The 24,290-nt window shown below is 38.9% G+C and overlaps 1 protein-coding gene and 1 non-coding gene across 5 annotated transcripts; both read left to right on the top strand.

The window, feature by feature from the left end:
* On the top strand, positions 1-24,089 carry dazap1 (DAZ associated protein 1). 4 transcript variants are annotated; one of them, XM_043721340.2, is made up of 13 exons: positions 8-325; positions 5,536-5,576; positions 6,042-6,208; positions 7,702-7,773; positions 8,801-8,911; positions 10,170-10,218; positions 15,147-15,229; positions 18,561-18,717; positions 20,091-20,120; positions 20,205-20,354; positions 21,622-21,795; positions 23,033-23,125; positions 23,394-24,089. In XM_043721340.2, the coding sequence occupies exons 1-13, from the start codon at positions 297-299 to the stop codon at positions 23,573-23,575; spliced, it is 1,338 nt and encodes a 445-aa protein (XP_043577275.1). In that variant the 5' UTR covers positions 8-296; the 3' UTR covers positions 23,576-24,089. The 4 variants fall into 4 exon arrangements, with proteins under 4 accessions (XP_043577277.1, XP_043577275.1, XP_043577276.1 ...); XM_043721341.2 differs by lacking the exon at positions 23,033-23,125 and having other exon boundaries at positions 44-325; XM_043721342.2 differs by lacking the exons at positions 21,622-21,795; positions 23,033-23,125 and having other exon boundaries at positions 1-325.
* Positions 19,782-19,914, top strand: LOC122539227 (small nucleolar RNA SNORA13). The gene has a single exon (XR_006309007.1). It is a non-coding gene; the product is annotated as a small nucleolar RNA SNORA13 (small nucleolar RNA).
* Positions 24,090-24,290: the final 201 nt, after the last annotated feature.

The following is a 24,290-nucleotide window of genomic DNA, read 5'->3' on the forward strand; positions in this document are numbered from 1 at the left end:
GCGCCGGAGCAGCCGCCGGCGGTGGAGGTGCTGCTGCTGTTGTTGTTGGAGGTGGACGACGAGGAGGAGGTGGGGGTGGGAGAAAGGAGAGGGGGGAAAAAAAAAGCTTGTGAGGACGAGCCGCCAATTGATCCGAACCGCTCGGAGACCGGACCCGTTAGCTCCGGCGGAAAGGAAGAGAAAGACCAGCACCGAGAGAGATCCACTGAAAATCGGAGAAAACGGCCGACCAACACCGAGAAACCACCTTGCCGTCGAGCCGCGCCGACAGCCCCGTTTCCTCTCCACCCGCCGCCATGAACAACCAGGGCGGCGACGAGATCGGGTAAGAGGCCGGAGACTAGGCCCCGAAGCCTTACCTTGAGTTTGGAGACCATCAAAGTTTTCCCCTCAACGCGTGCGCGGGCGGCCGTTGAGATTGGTGGCGTCGGCGACCTACCGCTCAAGTTTTATTTAAAACCCTTTATCTAACTACGCCGTTTATTTACTTATCTGTTTTGTTTTTGTCCTTCCCCGTTAATGCCTTGGGAAGGAGAATTTGAAAGGGAACAGAGGGAGGAGGGTAATGGCGCCTGGTGAAGGTCAACGTCCAGGCGGGAGACAGGAATTTTATTCTCCTTTCACCGCCCGAGTTCAACTCGTCATCTCTCTCCGAGGGTTTACCCTGATTTCAATTCGTTCATTTATTTTGCCCACGAGGGTTCTCCCATTTATTTCGCACTAAATATAAAAAATCCCCTCTTCCATCCTTTTTCTTTATTTAAAACATGCTGATTTTTTGGGGGGGTGGGGGAGGGGAGGGAGAAGCATGGCGAGGAGGGCACAAGTCCAAATCCTCTGCACGTGTAAATCAAACCCTCTATTTTTTTAAAATAAAAATTCCTTTTATTTATGGCATATTTTCTCCTCTTAGAAACACTAGTTAGTAGCTGGGGTTTTTTTTGCAGAAATAGAAAATATTTCAAAGCTTCTTCACCACGTGTTATACACCATGTGGATGCGATTAGTTATCGGTTCTGAAGGAGGGTCCCAGGACCCGAAATGTTAACTCTTGCTTTTTCCGCGCAGATGCTACCAGACCTGCTGAGTTTTTCCAATATTCGCAATTCTTAATTTTTTTTTTGTTAGTGTTTTTCCACGCACGTACCCAGGGGGGGAAAAACAAAAGTCCTCTCGAAAAGAAAGTCATGATTTGGAGGTGCCGGTGTTGAACTGGGGTGTACAAAGTTAAAAATCACACAACACCAGGTTATAGTCCAACAGGTTTATTTGGAAGCATTAGCTTTCAGAGTGCTGCTTAATCAGGTGGTCATGAAAAGAAAATGTTAAATTAGTTTCTGTCGCAATAAGGCTGAACATGATTCCTGTTGACCTACTAGTTAAGACTTATAGTCGATGATTGCTCATGTTAATTATTTTTCTGTTGTCTGGTAATGTTGTCTTTTGCACCTTAAGATTCAAACAACTTGAGGCATATACTGTTTCCTCCCTTCAGGTTTTTTTGTTTTCAAATCAATGAAAAATTAATATTAAATGTTTGAAAGAGGCCCTTCATTCTGGTACATGTGCTGCCCAAAATAAATGACGGACACTACTGGGCAGTTTAACATAGCCAGTCCATCTAACCTGCTTATCTTTGAACTGTGGGGTGAAACTGGAGCACTCAGCAGCAACCCACTCAAAACACGGCAAAGTCATCAAAGGCTGGAATTGAACCCAGGTCCCTGGTGCTGTGAAGGAGCACTGCTCACTATTGTGCCACCCTACACAAATTAACCAAAGCAATGTAATGTAGATCTTCAACAGAAAATGTTTTAGGGTTATGGAATCTGGAGAAAAGCATAGTTGAATGTATCATTCCAGTGAACTTTCGACAGCGTTGGTATAAGTTTAAGATGGATCAAATTTGAGGCAAGGGAATGGAGAAAGCACGAATGGGCTAGAAAGTAGGTGGCATTAAATGTGCAAGGCAAAATAGTCTGTGGAAACCTCTGACACAAACTTCACTGTACAGGTAGCTGTTAAAGTTGCACTTGTTGCAAAAGCAAATCTAATGTTGATTAGACATTCAACATTAATGGATATTGCTCACTGATATGAAAAAGGTAGCATACGGACTAGCAGCAGTGCAATAAGCGTTGTGCAAATATAAATATTACTTTCTCGAAGAAAGTTGCACCTATATAGCACCTTCAACTTACTATCACAAGTTACTTTACATGGGTGTTATCAATCAAAATGTAATACTGCATCTTGTAAGAAGGTGAAAATGGTGGATAGGTTGTTCAGTCAGATATTGAGTATCTTAAAGGAGGAAAGTTTAAAAAATAGATTTAGGAACTTAAGGTGTGGTAGGTAGTGCAATTAAAATTGGGTATTATTGAAAATGTCAGAAGCATCAATACCTGTGGAGTGTGGAGATTGAAAGGATGAGCTTAAAATGTCTTGCTGGAAAAGCGCAGCAGGTCAGGCAGCATCAAAGGAGAAGGAGAATTGACGTTTCGGGCATAAGCCCTTCTTCAGGAATGAGGAGGGTGTGCCAAGCAGGCTAACATAAAAGGTAGGGAGGAGGGACTTGGGGGTGGGGTGTTGGGAATGCGATAGGTGGAAGGAGGTTAAGGTGAGGGTGATAGGCCAGAGAGGTGGAGAAGAAGATTGCAGGTCAAGAAGGCGGTGCTGAGTCTGAGGGTTGGGACTGAGAAAAGGTGGGGGGAGGGGAAATGAGGAAGCTGGAGAAATCTGCATTCATCCCTTGTGGTTGGAGGGTTCCTCGGCGGAAGATGAGTTGCTCTTCCTGCAGGCGTCATGTTGCCATGGTCTGGCGATGGAGGGGGAGTTAGTGTTCAGCCACGGGGCGGTTGGGTTGGTTGGTGCGGGTGTCCCAGAGGTGTTCTCTGAAACGTTCTGCAAGTAGGCGGCTGTCTCCCCAGTGTATAGGAGGCCACATCGGGTGCAGCGGATGCAGTAAATGATATGTGTGGAGGTGCAGGTGAATTTCTGATGGATATTGGAGGATCCCTTGGGGCTTTGGAGGGAAGTGAGGAGGGAGGTGTGGGTGCAAGTTTTGCATTTTTTGCGGTTGCAGGGGAAGGTGCCAAGAGTGGAGGTTGGATTGGTGGGGGGTGTGGATCTGACAAGAGTCGCAGAGGGAGTGGTCTTTCTGGAAAGCTGATAGGGGTGGGGAGGGAAATATATCCTTGGTGGTGGGGTCTGTTTGGAGGTGGCGGAAATGACGAAGGATGATATGATGTATCTGGAGGTTGGTGGGGTGGTCGGTGAGGACCAGTGGGGTTCTGTCCTGGTGGCGATTGGAGGGGTGGGGTTCAAGGGCGGAGGAGATGCGGCGCAGAGCATAGTCAACCACGTCTGAGGGGAAATTGCGGTCTTTGAAGAAGGAGGCCATCTGGGTTGTTTGGTATTGGAACTGGTCCTCCTGGGAGCAGATGCGGCGAAGGAATTGGAAATATGGGATGGCGTTTTTACAGGGGGCAGGATGGGAACAGGTGTAATCTAGGTAGCTGTGGGAGTCAGTCGGTTTATAGTATACATCCGTGTTGCGTCGGTCGTCCGAGATAGAGATGGAGAGGTCTAGGAAGGGGAGGGAGGAGTCTGAGACGGTCCAGGTAAATTTGAGGTCGGGGTGGAAGGTGTTAGTAAAGTGGATGAACTGTTCAACCTCCTTGTGGGAGCAGAAGGTAGCGCCGATAGAGTCATCAATGTAGCAGAGGAATAGGTGGGGGGTGGTGTCAGTGTAGCTGCGGAAAGTGGACTGCTCCACATATCCAATGAAGAGGCAGGCATAGCTAGGGCCCATGCGGGTGCCCATGGCTACTCCTTTTGTTTGGAGGAAGTGGGAGGATTGGAAGAAGTTAAGAATGAGGACCAGTTCAGTCAGTCGAAGGAGAGTGTCAGTGGAAGTGTGGCCTCCTATATATTGGGGAGACAGGCTGTCTACTTGCGGAACATTTCAGAGAACACCTATGGGACACCCGCACCAACCAACCCAACCGCCCCGTGGCTGAACACTTTAACTCCCCCTCCCACTTCGCCAAGGACATCCAGGTCCTTGGCCTCCTCCATCGCCAGACCATGGCAACATGACGTCTGGAGGAAGAGTGACTCATCTTCCGCCTAGGAACCCTCCAACCACAAGGGATGAATGCAGATTTCTCCAGTTTCCTCATTTTCCCCCCCCCCCCTCCCCCTTCCTCAGTCCCAACCCTCCGATTCAGCACCGCCTTCTTGACCTGCAATCTTCTTCCCGACCTCTCTGCCCCCACCCCCTCTCCGGCCTATCACCCTCACCTTAACCTCCTTCCACCTATCGCATTCCCAACGCCCCTCCCCCAAGTCCCTCCTCCCTACCTTTTATCTTAGCCTGCTTGGCACACCCTCCTCATTCCTGAAGAAGGACTTATGCCCAAAACGTCGATTCTTTTTTGCTGCCTGACCTGCTGCGCTTTTCCAGCAACACATTTTTATGCTCTGATCCCCAGCATCTGCAGTCCCACTTTCTCCTGATTGAAAGAATGACCCAAGCTATGGAAGGGATTTGAAAGCATGGATAGTTTTTTAAATGCATGGTGTTTTTTAATGGGTTCCATAGTTGGATGATTGCACCCTGCATGTTAAGATAGAGGAAGGAATTTATAGAGGGATAAAGAGAAGCCAGCCAAAAGTGCATTTGGAGTAGTGGCTGTAAAGGTAAGAATGAAGGTTCAGCAATAGATGCTTATCTTAGTGTCATATGGCAGCAGTAGTGGCTATTGGAGTAGAGTTTGAGACAGTGGTCTCAAGATCTCTGTAGGTTTGAAATAATGAAATTCCAGAGCTTTTGATGGATTTAACTGCAGGATTAAGAACTACCAATTGACTTCTATGGATCATTGAGTGATAGGAGGATCGGTGTGGACCCAGTGGGCCAAATGACCTGTCTCCACACTAGGGATTCTATGCTATAACAAAGAAAAACTTGACTGGTGTTTGGCAGTCTTATGTTGTTTGGACAAGATGCCGAATCAAGGCCTGAGTACTCAGGGCTAAAAGAACCTGTGGGTCCCTTCATGGAAAGGTAAAAGCTCTTCCTGTCTGTTAACTTGTACTATCTCTCCAGTTTACCAAAGTAGATTGTGATTTGTATTTGTGTTGCTTTGCAGTCATGCATTTAATTCATTACAAAAGGTAATTTTATAATTCACAATTGAAATAACTAAAGTTGTGGAACAGCTAAGGTAATTTGAGTATTTGGTTGACTGTCATCTTGAGTAAAATTATGATTAGTATTTGATTAAATGTCTAATCTCCTGAGTAATGTGAATTGAAGATTCAGTCCATAGCTTGACAATGATAGACACTTGAAGTATGTTGGTGGTGTAACAAGTGAAGTGAAAGTAAGGTGAAGTGAAGTATTTATCTTGAATCCAATGCTGAATTTAACAGTGCAGTGTTTTGAAATCCTATTATATATAATTTCTTATGTTTAACATGGTAAAATTGTTTTGGGAAAATGCTAATTCAAAAATTTTATATTTTCAGGAAGCTGTTTGTGGGTGGTCTTGACTGGAACACTACACAGGGTAGGTTATGTACTGTTTCACTATTTCTGACAATGCATAGTTTAGCTAGCAATTGAAAGATGACTTTTAACCCTTGGTTTGGTCTTGGAGTGCATCTTTGATTCCCTATCAAGGAAACCTCTTCTATTAGTAAAGGCTATTAATAAAGCTGTACGTAATTTAAATAACATCATGGGATGCTTTGAATGAATCATTTCCAACTTAGGTTTTCTGTCAATGCGTACCTGAGTCCAATGTCTCGGCTACTTCATTTAAGTGTCAAACATTGACTCTTCAAATCCTTGATGTTCTGTTTTTGAATATTAGAACGAGCATTTGAACTGAGTAACTTGAACGCAAGTACCCAGTTGCATTTACTTGATCATCTTATTCACTGCAATTACACCAGTTTGTAGATTGGGAAACACTTCAGCACCTATTTGAGCTACTAAATGCTGGATTAATGGATAATTTTTAATATTTCAGAGACGCTCCGAGACTACTTCTCTCAATATGGTGAGGTGGTTGATTGTGTAATAATGAAAGATAAGATGACAAATCAGTCTCGAGGTTTTGGATTTGTGAAGTTCAAGGATCCAAACTGTGTGGCCACAGTACTAGCCAGCCGACCTCATAATCTTGATGGAAGAACGGTGGGTTTCCAATTGATTTTATTTTTAAAAAAAAGTTACTTTTAAGTTTTCTGATCGTTGAACCGCCTACAAACATTCAAAGAACTATTAGAAAATAAGTTTGTCATTACTGTTCTTCAGCTAGTAATCATATTCGTGCAGGTTTAAAAATTTAGTTTAGCAGTTTCACTGTGTTCCTGTCTGATATTCCTAAATCTTGCTACATTGCACTTTTCATTCACATTGTTGCATTTATAAGTCCAGTCCTGTATTTTGAAGTTTCAAGCTGACGTGTAACTATCCCATTACTTAAGATTACTTCATTTTGTGTGGACCATGAGGATTAAGCCGTGGTTGCTAGTTGAGTAGGCAATTGTTTTAAAGTAATGGAACTTCTTTAACAAGTTTTCTAAATTGACTAGTGCTTCAGCAGCGATCTGTACTGGGTCCACTGTTTGTGATTTATATAATGACTTGGGTGAAATGTAGATGGGTGGTTTAGTAAGTTTGCAGACGACACTGAGATTGGTGGAGTTATGGATAATGTAAAAGGCTGTCAAAGGATAAAGTGGGATATAGATCAGCTGCAGATATTGGTGGAGAAATGGCAGATGCAGATTAATACTGGCGAGTGAGACATGTTGCTCTTTGGAGATCAAATGTTCCAGGAAATTATACAGTTAATGGCAGGACCCTTAAAAGCATTGATATACAGAGGAATGCTGGGGTTCTTGTCCATAGCTTCTGGAAAGTGACTTTGCAAGTAGATAGGGTGGTAAAGAAGGTGTGTGGCACGTTTGCTTTTATTGGTTAGTAATTGAGGACTAGAGTCAGGAAGTGATTTGCAGCTTTATAAATTTTTTTGGTTAGACTGCACTTAGAGTATTGTGTTCACTTCTGGCCACAATATGGGAAGGGTGTAAGGCTTTGGAGAGGGTGCTGAAGAGGTTTACCAGGATACTGCCTGGATTAGAAGAAGAAACTTGACAAAGTAGTGATGTTTTCTTTAATGGTGGAGGCTGAGGGGAGACCTGTTAGGGGCATAAACAGGGTTGGCAGTCAGTCGGAGTTGAATACTTGAAGGCATGCATTTAAGGTAAGAGGGGAAAACTTTCAAAGCAGACGAGGGGGCAACTTTTTTATTGCACAGGGCACTAAGTGCCTGGAACGTGCTGCAAGGGTTGAGGTGGAGGCAGATACGATAGGGCCATATAAGGTGCTTTTAGATAACACATGAATAAGCAAGGAATGGAGGAAAGGACCATGGGCAGACAGAAGGGATTAGTTTAATTTGGTGTTATGTTCGACACAACATTGCAGACCAAAGGGCCTGTTCATTTGCTGCACTGTTCTATGTTCTTAATTTATAGACAAAACATTTCTTGGGTAAGTTTTACAAGAATAAGTACAACATATGTCATGTTACTTCAAAATTTTTGTTTGCAACTTTAGAAAACTGTTGATCAGTCTGCCCTGGTCCCACTCTAATTAGATGCTTCTATTTTGCTTTGCAGATTGATCCAAAACCATGTACGCCTCGTTCCATGCAGCAGGAAAAACCAAAACCAAAAGAAGGTGGATGGGGAGTAAGTATTGGGTAGACGGTACTATGCTGTAGACTACACCAAATTGCTAGAAGAATTCTTACCTCTGTTCTCAGTTTCTTGGAAGTGTTGAATTCCTCTTTCTGAGAGAATCTAAAACTGAGTTAGATCAAGGGGCCGTCCATTTAAGACGGAGGGAAAAAAATGTAAAGGTTGAGAGACTTTTGATTTCCCCTCCTTAAGGCATTTGATACAGAATCTTAAAATATTTTTAAGGCAAAGGTGAGTAGATTCTTGATTATGAAGGAAATGAAAGATTGTCAAGGGTGTTGAGGTTAAAATTAGATCAGCTAAAATGGAGCAGGTTTGTGAATGGCTGAATGACCTACTGTTCTGTTATGTAAATTTTGTGATAATGTTCAGTAAATTCTCAGTTTACTACTTTTGGGGAGCAAGGAAAGAGCAGATATCAGTCTGTGTTTATTCAGGTGTAAACTAGGTTTTAAAACATTTTTGTGGTGCAGCAAGCTGGAGTACAAGCGTTCCATGCCCAGTGGAGTTCAATTTTGGGGAGTCCCATAGTTTTAACAACTCTGCAGACACTATTTGAACTTGTCCATGCAAGGTTGCTTTGAAGTGGTTTTACTTTTATAGTTCTTTCACTCCTATCAGTGAAAATCTTTGGATTCTGTCATGATGTGACACAATAAGTTGAAGTCATTACTGTCTCAGAGGACCATAGGGATACTCTCACTAGAGATGAGTGTTGGTGGATTCACCTGAAGATCACCAAGCATTAGTGAGGGGAGAGATTGAGAAGCAGTCCTTCATGGTAACCTCAGCTAGAGTTTGAGTTCAACCCATGTTGTTGGCATCAGTCTGCATCGCAAACTTGTGGTTCAGCTAACTGAACTAACCAACCCCTGCCAGCTGTAGAACTGACAGTAATGCTTACTAACTTTTCGAATTCCAAGCACGTCATCACATTTTCTTAATACTTGAATGAGCCACAGCTGTTTTGTACCACAGTACAAGCTGTTGTTGCCATGTAATTTTTTTCTTTTTGCAGAAGAGTTCACAAAACCAGAGCAGCAATAAATCAAAGAAGGTATTTGTTGGTGGAATTCCTCACAATTGCAGTGAGACAGAACTCAGGGATTACTTCAAAAGGTTTGGAGTGGTGAGTAACTAATCATTTTCAGACTTGACCCTAACTTTGCAAAACATTAAAACTTCTGTTTATAGGCAGTGTTGAAAGTTGTTGAGTTTATTCTTTGAGCACAGTCTTCCAACTTGAAAAATACCTTAATTGATAATGTATTACGCTTAACGTCCTGAGCCCCTATTTGTTAATAACTCTGGACCAACTTACCAAATAGATTTTTGAAATCCAGTTGGACTAAAGTGAATAAGCTAAAACTTCTCTGTTAACCCTACTAGTTACATCCTTTAGAGCGCTGGTAAGTTTTGTCTTAGTCTTATAAAAATTAAAACATTTTATGGTGACATTTGACTGGTCATACTGTGCACCAGTTCTAAATTACAGAACACAGACCAAAGGTTAAGCAATAAAGGTTTCCAGACAGTGCAAAACCTTTTTCCCAGCATTTATCCACCAACCCCCTTTAATAATTTTACTGTTTAAAATTGATGACCTATTTCCTTTAAACATGAAGGGATATAGATAAATACCTGACCCAATAGGTCATTTCCATCACACTAGGAATGTGTCTGGTAAACCTTTTTAAATGGTCCTTCTAGAGCTTTCTTTGGCTAGGAACCAAAACTTGTCACTTTGTACTCCAGTAACCCTCAAGATCCTCTGTTTTAATCAAGTTACTTGCTTTTTTAAATTCAAGCTTGGCCCATTCAACCTTTCCTTGTGAGACAGCTTGCCTAATATAAATCTTAGTTTGGTAAACCTTCGAACTGCTTCAGTGTTTTCGTATTCTCCTTTAAATAACGTGACTAATTTGTACACTAATCTGTATTTGATCTCAACAGTACTCTATTCTTACAGCAGAACTTGTTTAATTTTTTTCTTCAGTTTTCTTTGCAATAAATGCTTATATTTGATTAATTTTCCTAATTGTTGTACATTCATCTGAGCTACCTGCAATTCATGCACAAAGACGCGCAAATCCCTCTGCTTTTCAGAGTTGTACAATTTTAACATTTAGATAATATGTTCCATTGTTTTTTCTGTCAAAATTTTGCTCTCTTTGTCAGATATTTGCCAACTCACTTAATCTAAGCTTGGAAACTATTCCTTTTATTTCCTAAATGCTTCTGTCATATGCTAGATTGATGGACCAGGGGCTTAAAAGGAGAACTATGTGAATTGATTTTGTCCAAATAGAAACTGCTTCATAATTTTAAATCCTGTATTTACATTACTATTGTCTTGCTGCTCTTGATATTTTGGTTCTTCCTTTCAGGTCTCTGAAGTGGTAATGATCTATGATGCCGAGAAGCAGAGGCCCCGAGGTAAAGGCTGATCCACTATGTTGTTAATTTAATCCGTTTTATTACATTCAGATGACAAACTATCTCTTATGAAGCCATACAGTATTTTTCAATGTGGGTTCTCAAAAATGTGCATATGACTCAATTTTCCAATTTTTTTTCCTTTTTAAAAGCTATTGAGGAAGCAAATGAGAAGTATTTTAACTTCTGTGAGGGCAGGTGATACATATTAAGTTGCTATACCCAGGAAACTCACGTGTTTCATACAACACCAATAGAAACCTTGGTCAAAACATGATATTGCAATAGCTTGTTTGTTAGACTACCAGTTTGCCGTTTCCCAGTAACTTTGTTGCTATACAAAAAGATCTAGAATCAAGAAAACTCTTCATTTTCAAGATCTAGCGGACCCTGTAAAATTGTAAAAAGCTCAGATGTTGCTCATTTCTTGTATGGCATAAGTGTTAATTTATTAGGTGGATTATTGTGCAATTTTAAGTTTGGTAAGTGTTCTGCAATTGCATAATTTTAAGAATTACAACATGTGAAACCCAAGTTGTGTGAAAGAGTTTGTGTATCAGCAGCAGGTTTGAGTTCCATAGCGTGTTGTTATGCATTTAATAGAGTCCATGCAACATTTTAGAAATATAAGTGCGCAATTCAGGCTGACACTTTTCAGTACAGTTTTTAAGTGTTGGGTGAGATGTTTTAAGACTCTGCCTGACCCTCGTGTAGATGTGGAAGATGCTCTGGCTTTGGTGAAGAAGAGCAGGGGAGTCTTTTCCAGAGTCTTGAACAATACTTGCCACTCCTCCATATTTTTAATGATCAAAACTGTAGCTTGTGGGACCTTGTGCTAGTTGGCTGCCGCATTTCCTTATAAGTGACCTGCTTCAAAAGTGCTTTATTTTCTGAAGTTGTGCAAATGCAAGTTATTTCTAACGTAATGTTTTATTAGCATTTAAGAACCATTGGTCCTTGTTGCTTTTAGTCAGGATTGTTTCACCCTTTTTTAGTGTGCAGTCTTGGCATTGCACTAAATGGCTTTGGAATGTCTTTTGGCTACTTTATATATATTTTTTAAAATGGATTGTGGTCTGGGTAACATGACTCTGGAGGCTTTGGAAACCCTGACCTTGGATCCCAAGTGCTATCATTCACCAATTAAAATGATCTGATTGTGCAGTAATTACTTATTTTGAGCCATGCTGTTGAGAATTTGATTTACATTCTTGTGTATCAACCTGCAACTTGAAGCCCTCAACAAGAACTGTATTGTCAGATTTTACAACCTGAGTAGTTGTTTCACCTAGAAAAATACTTGTTTAAAAGGCTGCAAAGTGTTAAATGGAAGATTTTTGTTTACATTTAGTGGTCATGCTGACTAGGAAGGTGTATTAATTCTGCTGTTTGGACAATGTGGTGCCATAATGTTGTTGGTGTCAGACCTTCCTGTCCAAGTTTGACCATGGTACCATCTCCATTTTCATGTTTGTGGTTAACTCAGTATTGTATCAGGGGAGTGAGGTTTAAAAGAGATATAACGGGCAATTTTTTTTTTTAAAAAAAGGAAGGTTTGCATGTGGAATGAACGTTATGAGGAAGTGGTGAATGTGGGTACAGTTACAATGTTTGAAAGACATTAGGATAAGTACATGAATAGGAAAGGTTTGGAGGAATATGGCCAGAAGCAGGCAGGTGGGACTAGTTTGGGATTATGTTTGGCGTGGATTGGTTGGTCTGAAGTGTCTGTTTCTGCGCTGTATGACTCTGACGCTAAAGATGAAAATATGGCACCATGGCAGTATTAAAAGTTGTATATTGAGAAATGGTATTATTTTGGAAGGGAGCAATAAAATCATTGTTAGCAATGACTTTATGTGAAGTTCATAAATAGATGAAGTGAGCTTTCAAGGCTGCCACTGAGGATTGATTGCGTCAGAAAGTTTGAGTTTGATTCATAGCTTGGGTATAATTTGAGTTGTGGAATAAGATGTTTTCTACATGTAGTCTGATGGGTTGCTATGATATTCTGTTTGACTGCCCTTCCTTCCACCCACCCTCCCCACCCCAATACAATACAAGAAAATATGTTTTACAATACCACAAACATTTAAGTCCAAAATGCTCCATTAAGAAGAAATAGTATCCAGTGGTAAGTGTAACTATCGTGTACACTGGTTCAATTTTTTTTACTGTAAGCTGAAATAGCTGAAAATGTGTTGCTGGAAAAGCGCAGCAGGTCAGGCAGCGTCCAAGGAGCAGGAGAATCGACGTTTCGGGCATAAGCCCTTCTTCAGGAACGTCGATTCTCCTGCTCCTTGGATGCTGCCTGACCTGCTATGCTTTTCCAGCAACACATTTTTAGCTCTGATCTCCAGCATCTGCAGTCCTCACTTTCTCCTGTAAGCTGAAATAAACGTGTACATGTGAAGTAGTCTAGGCACCCAGATTTTAGAGGTGGTGCGGTACTTGAATTAGCTGAATGGTGAGATCAGGTAAATTGCTGCAGCTTGATGTTTCAGCGGTAAATTTCTTTGTAGTGTGTGCTCATTTTCATATTTACTTTGAACTGTAAATTGCTAATAGAGTCTATTTGACATTTCTGAGAACCATTTTTATGAAGAAACTGTATGAAAAAATCCATGCCAGTAAGTATGCTTGCTAAAATGGTTGTTCCCAAGCTTTTGAGCATCATGCTCCTTTTTGTTTAAGTCAGTTATTCCCCAAACAATTTGAATGCACATTTTTTAAAGCAGAGTTGTTTTATTTTGGATGAATTAAGTTTTCCAAGCTTATTTTGTGTCCTGTGTAGATGTTAATTGGTCAGATATTGATTAAAATTTGTTCTATAAATTATTATTTCTGAAACTAGTTCTTTGCTAGGTCAGTTTTAACAAAAATCTAAGCCCAAGATAATTATGTGGCCTTCACAGTCATTGATAATTTACCTGTAATTAGTTTGTCATCTGAATCCATTCACTTGTTTTGGATATTCATTTTCAAGTTTTTTTTTGTCTTAATATATATATATATATATATATATAAGTTAATTAGAATTCAGTCTTAGTTTTGCTTTGTTATTTAAGTATCATAATTTCCATAAGTATTTAGTTAAATCTAAGTGCAATAATGTAAGAAACACAAATGTGCATTGTTTTAATGTAATTAACTTATCTCTTTAGATTTTCTTCTCTAGGTTTGTGATAAGTTGTATCACACAGGTACAGGCCAGTTCTACACACAGGAGGGATGGGATATGTCTGTCTGGGAACTGCAGGACTTTGGTTATTTGCTCTTGTTGCTGACAGCAGAATTTTCTGCTGCAAACCATTTTGGCCTGTATCTTTGTGTATCAGATGTTTTTTTTAAATAGAACTTCTCTGGGCTGACCAACACCGTTGGATAAGCTTTGAGGGTGCTTCCTGTATTGTATGTATATTATAATATATATTTTAGTTTGGTTTATAAAGCTATAGCACTATGTTGCTGCTGTCAGCACTAGCTGCAAAGCAATGTGCCTACCAAGAGGAAAAACGCAGGGTTTCAGATAAAACTGGTTGGCCCCGAAATTATATTGTTTCACCAGTGGTTTTCTAGAAATTGGTTGCAAAGGGTGTAATTCAATTTTTAATATAACATTAATGAGTTCTTCTAAATGTACAATGTTACAATCATTTATTACTTTGCTCCCTTGCCTCCCTGAGATTATTATATCTAGATGATCAAATGGTTGTGGTCCACAAGCAAATAAAAGGTGATAGTGTATCACTTCATGTGTCTGGCACTATAATTTCCGTGCTTCTTAGAGCACATTATAAAATGGTACACTGCCACTGGGTGTCCCTACCGTACACAGTTATGATTTTGTTTTGAAAGCCAAATACTATAAGATGGTGGATATTAGCTTATTGTATATTTTTCTTTAATAGTTCTGTCTACATTTGTTGACGAGTAGTGTCCATCATTTTAGTCTTTGGAGATCCTGTTAATTTAGAATTGATTTATTGTTTGATGTTTAAAGATTCCAAGCAGTATATATTGGTGACTTGTTAGATTGCAGTACTACTTCAGAACCCATGTTTAATTCTAAAATACAAATTTATAGGATTACTTGGTGCAATGCAATGTGCCACTTTTTTATTTGAGGCCAACAACTTTCATTATTAACTTTTAATGGTCAAATACATATATCTACCTAAAGTAGGTCAATAAAATCTGTTTGTTAATAAAAATGACACTTTTGGGGGGAAAAAAGGCAACCTGTAACAATGTGAAGAGGTTGAGCTTGGTTGAAGAGCCCTGAGACTTATGCTAGGCTATTCCTTACTCTCGTAGGAGTTACGCAGTTGCTCATGGAGGGCTGTCCTTTTGATGACTCCCACCTTCTCGTTGCCTCAAACATCCCCACAGCAACTGCTGATGGAAATGTGGAAGTCCTAATATGAATTATTCTCCTCCCGCCCCCCCCCTTGTGTTATATTAACGCAGGGTTCAATGTTAATTTGCTCTTCATAGAATTTCTAAATCACTGTACACCGTGTTACATTTATACTTTGCACCTTGAGGTTAGAAATGGCGTATCTATACTTTCTGGTCAGCTTCTTTAAGCCTTGATTGATCAGACTAAAATACAGTTTGTCCTAAAACACAAAAGTCAGATGGGACTCATAGCATCCCAGCTTTTTAAACATCGCTTCACTTAGGGATTGCCATAAAATAGTTTGAGCTTTTGTAATCCAGAATAGTTTTCACTGGTAAAATACTGTATTGTAGCTGAATCCTGACTGGCTGAAACTTGTCCTCCTGTCAGTGATTAACTAGAAGGGGCTTCCAGTTATCTGAAACCCTGGGATAATCCTTTAAATTACCCCGCCCTAATACTGTGCATCATCCTGTTTTGTGTCACTACACCCTGCTACCTTGATTCACTCTTCGTCGTTGGATAGGTTTTGGATTTATTACTTTCGAGGACGAGCAATCAGTGGACCAGGCTGTCAACATGCATTATCACGACATCATGGGCAAAAAAGTGTGTAGTTGTAGTTTTATTTTACCCTTAGACTGAACCGAGGCTTAGGTGACTGGAGATTTCACTGGGGTTATATTGTGTTGTCTCTGCATTGAAACAAATCCTGTTAAGAGGTAACCTAACTCTTAGAAGGATCTAGATTTTAATCCTGTTATATTTCATGCTTTTATCCTTTTGAATAATTATATATACAAAATCACTTTTTCAAAACAGTGGAACTTAGTAAAATTAATTGTGCCCATACATAAGAAATTAGTCTGCATGCATTTAAGCAGAATTTATTAGCTACTTGCACGTTACTATTAATTAGCTGTATTAGTTAGCTATTCATCAGAAGACCGGTGAAATCTGTATTAATCATTTAAGTCTCCGTTTAAGAAACCACTCCTTCAGATATGTTTTTAAGAACAGAATTTGTGACTAGCTAAGTTTCTTTGAATTGTAAGAAAATTAGTAGTGTTTGTAATGAGTGTTATATTTGTATTGACATGCTGAAGGACTGGTGGTCAATTTTATTTTGTTTTGTCAGAGGTCACTTGCTGTATACTTTTAGTCGATAATAACCTGCTTTAATGTAAAAATCCAGTTAAGTGGCCTCATTTGCTTGATCTTCATACTGTGTTGTAATGCAACCTGTAAATGCTTGCTTTTATATATCGGGAAGCGGTGAATTAAGTTGGAAAGGGGGGAGTTATGTTCAGGTATCAGTCTGGTTCTTGTTGTGCATGAGCTGTACCCCAGATCATGTACTGTCCTCCAGATCATGTACAACAATTTTGAGTTTAAAATGTCAGGTTAGAAACTTTGTGATTAGTGCATTGGGCAAAAAGATTTTTTTTAAAATTCAATTGTACTAATTTGGCTGTTACTAAATGAGCATGAAATCCTCAGATTCTGGTGACAAACCAGTTGTTGGGGCTTGAGTATTATTTAGCCTTCAAGATTTATTGAAGGTGCAACAGCCATAATATTCCACTATGCTCATGCCATGTGACAGCGCTAATATGATGCAATTGCTGATCATTGCTGCTGAACTCTTGAGAGGCATGTTTATAATTATTTACCAGTCCCAAAGTTCAAATTTAATACCTCACTGCAAAATAGTTACTGGGCAAAAACATAAGTGGGATTTGATGAGAGATCACTTTTTTATAGTTTAATTTTCAGGGTCACCTTACAATGCTGCAAGTAAAGTTTGCTTGATAATCTCAAATTTTCAACGCTTCTGAGTAAATGAATAAAGCCTTCAATAAATTTGTATTATGGATTGGAAAATAAAAAGGGCTAGACAGCCTTTGCCTGATTTTATATTAATATATCCAATCTACCCATTGGGTGAAAATCTGGTTGCAGGATCTCCTTGCTTGGACTAAGGGAATCTCTGATTCCTGTTCTGAGTGAGTATAGAAGTCTTCCTGACATAGAACATGATTACAGTTTTAAAGGCTGTATGATGGTTTTTTTGGAAATAGAACAAGATTGCATTGTTGTTTCTTGTTGGGTCAAACATAATGAATCAGAAATGAATGAGCATTTTGGTGTTTGACTTGGGGTAGAACTGTTTTCCTAGATAGGAAGGTAACTCGTCCTAAGAGTGCAGTTTTTTTTTCAAACCAGACAATTTTAATTTCTTATTTAACCCTTAACAATGTTTTGTCTTTTGCTGTTTTAGAATTTACAATTTTTATTATTTGCCACTGATGTCCCTTATTAATGCAAGTGTATTGCCCTTCTTCAGCATGGGGTGTGAAAAGGTGAATATTGAGTTTGACTTTGGAATAAGAATTGAAGAATGCTTTGTTTAGCACACTTAGCAAAATATCAAACTGTTTAATCCTTTGCCCAGATATAAAAATTTGTAAGTCAAAAATGATATAACTTCTATTTGTGAGGGCTTGCCTTATCTTCTTTTCCACCAACTCACTCATAGAGCACTCAAATAAACACTATGATGCTTTTTAAACTGACAGGAATTTTTATTTAAGATCATTAATGGGAGTAAACTTTGCATCCTTAAATTAAGTGCAGGGATAAGTAGGTCAGATCCCATTTGCATGATAGTGAACATTGAAAATGTCTAACACAGGAACATTAACATTCGTATTATGCATGTACACCACGAAAATATGAATTTAACCATTGCACAAGGCATGAAGTTATGGCTTGAAAATGTTTAATTTTCTTTCATAAGTTCAATCCCAGAAGATGGAAAAGAATAATTGCCTTTTTGATTTAAATAATGATTCTGTACTAATTTTATGTAGATTTTACCCCCATCAACTGGATGCAAATTACTTTGGTTAAGAGTCACAATGAGTTTTACTTGCTAGAATGCAAAGCAATTATTCAGTTTAGCAGCATCTTGCACCTAGCAGTATGACTTTTATGAAATTTTACAGTTCAATGAAATGGATGTCTGGACAATGGTTTGGGCAATACTTCAATTTTATTATTGAAATAATTGGTTCTCCTATCTGTACAATGTCTTTGTATTGACATGAATGTAAGGACTCAGCCGGTTTGAGTAGTATCAACTTTTTCAAGTGAACTTTAAAAGGTAGACTTAACAAAACTTTAAGGAAGTTGAATAAGGTATTATGTACAAATTATTGTGATACACTTTGAGCAGTTAATTAAATGTTTTTACACTTGTGAATGGATTAGTTTGTATGTTCCTTGAAAATGGCAGTTTACCTTTGAACTTCAAATGCTATTTGCTAAGTGGTGGTGGGGGATGTGTGATTTATTCAAACACAGTATGAAGATTTGCTTCTAATTTACTCAACTGTCCATTTTATCTGCATGTATTTCCTTTTTTCTGTTAAAGATGTAATTTAAGACTCGATTAGCTCATCCATTCCCTTCTGACATTTTGTTTCAAGTAATTAATTGAGATTCTTTATGCATAGCCTGGGGAAGGTAAGTCATTATCTTCCATTAGATGTTTAAATAACATTTTTAAGTAAGGCCACGGCAATCAAAAGGCTATGTTTCTCAGGTAATATGAATCTGTGCTTTTTTTTAAAAAAAAAAGTGATGGTTAGATTGATTTTTGCACGCGATTTTGATATTAATTTGAAATGAGTTAAATACAAAACTAGATCTTAATTTGAAATAAGCCTAATTTATGTAATTTACATGTGTAAAACAGTAATTTATACTTGAGAAACATATTTTCATATATATTGGCCTATTTAAGCTATTTAATGTAGTTGTAAGTTATAAGATGTAAGTGTAATGTTAAGTTTGATAGATGTGGGTGTGTCAAGGGAGAGGGGTATGCAAGAGAAGATAGTGGTGTTTTTATCCTTCCCTCTGTTATCCTAATTAGGTTGAAGTGAAACGTGCAGAGCCTCGTGACAGTAAAGGTCCAGGGCCTGGCCAGCCAGGAGCACCACAGTGGAGCAGGAGTTTGCCAAATGCAGCTAATGGTTGGGGAGGTCAGCCCTCCCAAGGCTGGCAACAACAGACTTATGGTAGTCCACAAGGTAAACGGGTTAGTCATTCAAATAACCATGAATGTGATTTAAGGTGATATGCTTTTCAGCATGTAAATCTTTCTGAAATTATATTATTAGAGTTCTAGAATTGTTCTCTAGTTTAAATTTAGCATTTCATTTTTGTGGTTAATCTCTTTTTGGATACCACCTTAAACAAAAGTGTCAGTGAAGTATATACCACTAGCATGTTTCAGCAGCAGTATTGATTTAACAATTGAAATGTTCAATACTAGTCAGCAGATGCACTCCATGTTACAAATTATGCTTATCTGCTTTTGAACCTGTAAGCAGGAGTTTTGAGCCTCCTGTAATGGGCGTTGAAAGATTTTCCACTGACCATTTTGTATATAATGCAGTTTTTTTTAAGGGATGCAGATTGTGCATCTGCCCACGTTAGAACATCTGTGTGTGCTTGTCCAAAATTTGACTGGCAGTGCAGCACTGAACACTTCCTGTGCAAGTGATTCAGAATAGATCTTGTACTAAGTTATTGCTGTTAATACTTTGATTCTTAATGCTATTGGTGAACCTACATTCTCTTTGACTAGTGAGATTAGCTTGTCTCTAGCTATTTCCTAATCAACCTGTTGGGAGGTATTACACATTTCTGGAGCAGGTGGAATCAGTTAGGGCTTCAACCCAGGTCTCCTGTCTCAGGTAGGAATGCTACCATTGCACCACAAGAGCTCCCTAAGATTAGCTTATCTGTACTGAATTACTTTACAGAAGGAAAAGCTGGCTTAACTTTCCCCATTGCTCCTGGGTTTAGAGTAGGTTGAAATGAACACAATTATTGGACGCTTGGGTGTCATTTGCCAACAGATGCAACAGTTGGAGACTGTCTTGATAAGCATGACTGGAAAGCATTAGGGAAGTGAGAAATAGAAAAGGCCCTTAATTCTGCCATTGTATCCTGTCTATCATCTAAGATGTTCAGTGTCTGTGTACATTGTTAAGAAATTAGCTGGCTGTTGTTTTTTGATAATGCTAACAAATAATTCTGACAAAGCAAACATTGTTTAAAGAATTTGGCAAATGGGAAATAGGCAGAGTGCCTTTTGTGTTGCCCGCTATTCTTTTACATAGATGAGTGAGGTGTCAAAAAAGGCATAAAATAACTTGAGCTGTTTCATGCGTCTTCTTGCTGTTGTGCTTAAAGATATTTGATTCAGCTGAGACACAATTGTTTTAGGATATCTGTAAATCGAATTATCTAAATGAGTGTCAATTTGCAAACAATACGGACTTAAACGGAACCTGTTTTTTAAAAAGACCCTGTGCAGGTTGTAACTTTTTTGGACCTTTTTGGGTAGTAATTGTAAATGAATGTAGGCTTGATTTAACTGTTGCATATTTTTCAGGTATGTGGATGGCACCTGGTCAGCCAATGGGTAAGTTATTTTTAAATAGAGTAATGCTTGGTATATTACTGTCAAAGGAAGGTACGCTGTTTATATGATTTGTCTTTTTTTTAGGTGGGTATGGGCCGCCACCACCTCCAGGAGGGAGGGGTGCCCCTCCACAGCCTCCCCACTTTAATCCCTATGTAGTTCCACAGCCGCCTCCAGGAGGATTTGCGCCACCTCAGGGATTTGGACAGGGTTTTGGTGCTCCTCCACAATATGGTATGTTTTTAACATTGCATGTCCACTTACCCAGAAAAAATGAAAAATTAATTTGATCGTACTAGCAGGTTTTGAGTTGGAGATAGAGAAACAAAATTGCCTGTAACATGCTAACATTGCAAAAACTTTAGAACTTTGATCAAATCAGCGTTTTTGTTAACATATTGCATTATATTGTGTATGATGACATTTTTAATCTTTCAGTGTAATATAAATTGAGATGGGAGTGCTTTTTACAATGTGCACATCTATTACAGTAATATCCAATCTTCCCAGATCTCTTTTATTCCAAAGATAATGGTTATACTGTATTGACACAACAATGAAGCAGTCAGTTTAAAACTATGAAAAAGCAATCCAATGGCAAGTTCAGGAAGTATTTTGTAATGGTGCAAAGAGAGAAATTCAGTTATATTAGGCAACTGACATGAATGTTCAGAACAACTGATTAGGACATGCTGACCAGCTCTACTATTTGCTTTTCATCTACAGTTAGTTAGTAAAAGTTTCAGGTGGGTATTATAGCACTTATTAAAGGTCTGCACACTTTCTTTTGTTTAGATCTTAAACTAACAATTTCAGAATTGTAAAATCAATTAATTGCTTTTTAGAACTGGCATTTTGTACCCTAACAGTGCAGCCTGTAGAAGCCTTGCCATTGTATCTTCAAATGTACATTTTTAAAAAATTCTAGTTTCTGCATTGCTATTGTTGCTGACCTTTTTTTAAAATAATATGGTCCATTGAAGGACCAAGCTGGTTTGCACTTTATGCTTGGCAATATATCTGTTGAGTTTGATCTATGGTTTTCTCTGGTTATCTTTAACTGATGGCCCTCTCTACTTGACCATATGAATGTTCTTAGATTTTCTTGCCCATCAAAAAATCTAATATCTTTCCTGATCCCATATGGCTCTGAGCATGCTGTGTTTTTTCTGTTTTTAGCAGAGTGAGCTGTACAGTACTGAATTTGTGACAGATTACTTTCCTGCTGTCAATTTTACAAGCAGCCAGGAATAAACAGCTAGGCCGAGTGTAGCACAGCAGAATTCATGTTTTGCATACACATTTGTACACCTCAGTATGGCATATGCCCAAAAACATTTTGTTCCTGGCCATGCCTGGTGTTTTTATTTGTTCATAATATTTAATGTTCTTGTCCCATTTGTGACAAACATTGAAACAATGTGATCATGCCACTCACTCCCTGTATTTTTTAAAAACATCTACATCTGTTTGACCTGAGCTAATTCTTGTTGCTATTCAGGCTATGGAGGATTTGGCGCACCTCCAGCTGACCAGTTTGGCCCACCTGGAATACCAGCACCTCCTGCCACACCAGGAGCAGGACAGATGGGCTACCCACCAGCAACACAGACACCTCAGGACATGAGCAAGCCACCTGCTGGACAGCCCGAATTCCCTGGGTACAACCAGTATGGTAGGTAATAAGTAGTGTAGGATTTTGAGGTGCTGTAGGATTAGAAAAACACAAAACCCCTTTCAGTGCAGATGTCTTCCTGAAGTCCGAGGTCCCTCTACCTGCTGGGAATACAAACAGGTATTACGTGAATACCAGAAGACAAGGAGGTAAAGAATGGTGGGTTGAATTAGATCATCCTTTTCTAGCATTATATAACAGTTCGTCAAATAGATTCTACTGTAAGGGTCAGAGCAGATGACAAGTGCAGATTACTGTGTTTAAACTAAAAACGAATTAATAACGTTTTACATCTACGCAATGTTGTAATTTTTAATGCTTTGTCTCCTGATTTCTAGTTTAATCTGCTCTTCCCTTTGTCACCCTAAAAAGTGTTCTAAGTTTGAATGTGGACTTTTCTAACCCACCTGTTGGTCTCTGTACTGTTCCTGATCTGAATCTTAACCATGGTCCATCTACTTCCAGTTTTTAAATAAACATGACTAAATGCAACTCTCTGCTCTTTGTTCTAGATTGAAGGTCTAACTTCCAGTCTTTTAAGTAAGCAGGATGACTGCTTTAGCCAGATTTCATTTTTAAGGTGAAAACTTATTGCAGGAATTTCATGATATGAAAATGAAAACTGGGCTGCTTATACAAGGAAATGGTCATTTGTCAAAGGCTTCAATATATGAAATGGACTCCCATGCTAAATTATAATTCTCAATTTCTGGTAATACTTAATTGTAAAAGCTTAAATTGTAACGTTATTATAATGGAGTCCTTGAAAGATAATTGTGATTGTTTTATCTGGCACTGCATTTAGTTTTTATTTTAACTTTTTTTTACTTATTTGGAAGTAGCTGAATCAAAGCATGTAGTTCACTAAAATACACTCTGTTCATTTACTTGTTGTTATGGGGTGCATGTTTGTTATCTCCCTATACCCAAATATACTGTGCAGCTCAGTACCTTTTCTACAGGCTGTACTACGTTCACTGAAGGTACTTGCCCTTGGGGTGCAATTCCGATGATTAACGTAGACACCATTTGTTTTAACTTAATATATTGATAGTTTGTTGCCACAATTTACCTGGAATTTTAAAAAATCACCAAACATCTGCTTAAATGTATTTCTATTTCGCTGGCATTTCTGTGCATCCATATACCACTGGTGACCTGATGCATCTATGCCATGGATTGAAGCAGGCTCAGGCTTACTGGGGTAGTCATCCTGGTTTCCTCATCTCCCTAATAGGCATGGGTAACTATCCTCAGGATCCTTCAGGCTACGGACCCACACGTCCTTCTCAGACTTACGGTCAGGCTGAGCAGGGATATAGTGCAGCAGGTAGGTGTTGCATAGACTTTGAAATGCCTTGCTTCAACAAAGATGAGTAGCTTAAGTAGGATGTAGTCCTTGCTCACTTAGCTTTTATTTTAAATGGGAGAATAGTGTGCTAAATCAGTTGAGCATTTGTTGTGCTGGTACAAGGATGATCTAATTATGCAAAATTAGTTTGATTTTTGTAAAGTTGCTTTCTGTTAAGTTAATGATTTTAGTGTGCACTTATGCTCTTTAAGCAGTTATAACTTTTTCTGTTCTATTTGTTTAATAGGTTATGGGCAAGATATGAGTGGTTTTGGCCAAGCCCCAAGTTTCTCGGATCCAAATCAACCCGCTCCCTCATATGGAGGACCCTCAGCACCAGCACCTCCAGGGGCTCCACCATCGGCACCAGGTGGATTTGCCCGCGGTCAGAACCACAATGCTCAGGGGTTCCATCCTTACAGGCGTTAAAACCATGGCAGGGAAAGGAAATAAAGGAGTATATTCTGGTGTAAACTTGGCCAGAAATTCCTTAATTTTGTGACTCTTTTGTGACAATCACTTGATTAAATAACAAAAACAACAAAAAAAATTTAAAAGGAGTTTGAAAGATACGCTGTGGGCTTTGGACTGCATTTTCTTTGAATTTATTCTCCTCTCTCTTCCCAATAGCACAATGACCTCTTTGTGCTCTGAGTGTTGCAAGGTTTAGGAGAAATATTCTGCTGTACCATATAACTCTTGATTTCATTTTTTTGATTTGTTCCTTATTCTGAGCCTTTGTTTTACCCTAGTATACTTTATGTTTAAAATTGAAACATTTGAACACAGGCGTTACAATTTTTAGGAGAAATTTTGTACTATTTACATCTGACTTATTTTTTAATTTAAGATGTAGATTTCCCTTAAGAATGGCTGTAGAATAAACTGCAAAATAAAGACAGATGACCCCAGTTTAAATAAAGAGAGCACATTTCGTTTAAAACATATGGCCTCTGAGTCATTTGTGAACAGTCCTAAAGGATTCTAAGCGTTATATGTATTTGTCAATAGTCTATTAGAAATGGTTGATTTTAAAGTATTTAAGATGGAGTATCTAGAGCGTAATAGAATTTAAGGGCATGTTTGTGAACAGAACCTCTCAGTCTGAGCAATGTACCTGTTCATGGCTTGTTGTCACCTTTCT

This window comes from Chiloscyllium plagiosum, unplaced genomic scaffold (genome assembly GCF_037043375.1).
Source record: "Chiloscyllium plagiosum isolate Xiang-an unplaced genomic scaffold, Cpla_swu_hap1 HiC_scaffold_28, whole genome shotgun sequence".
Classification (NCBI taxonomy): Eukaryota; Metazoa; Chordata; class Chondrichthyes; order Orectolobiformes; family Hemiscylliidae; genus Chiloscyllium; species Chiloscyllium plagiosum.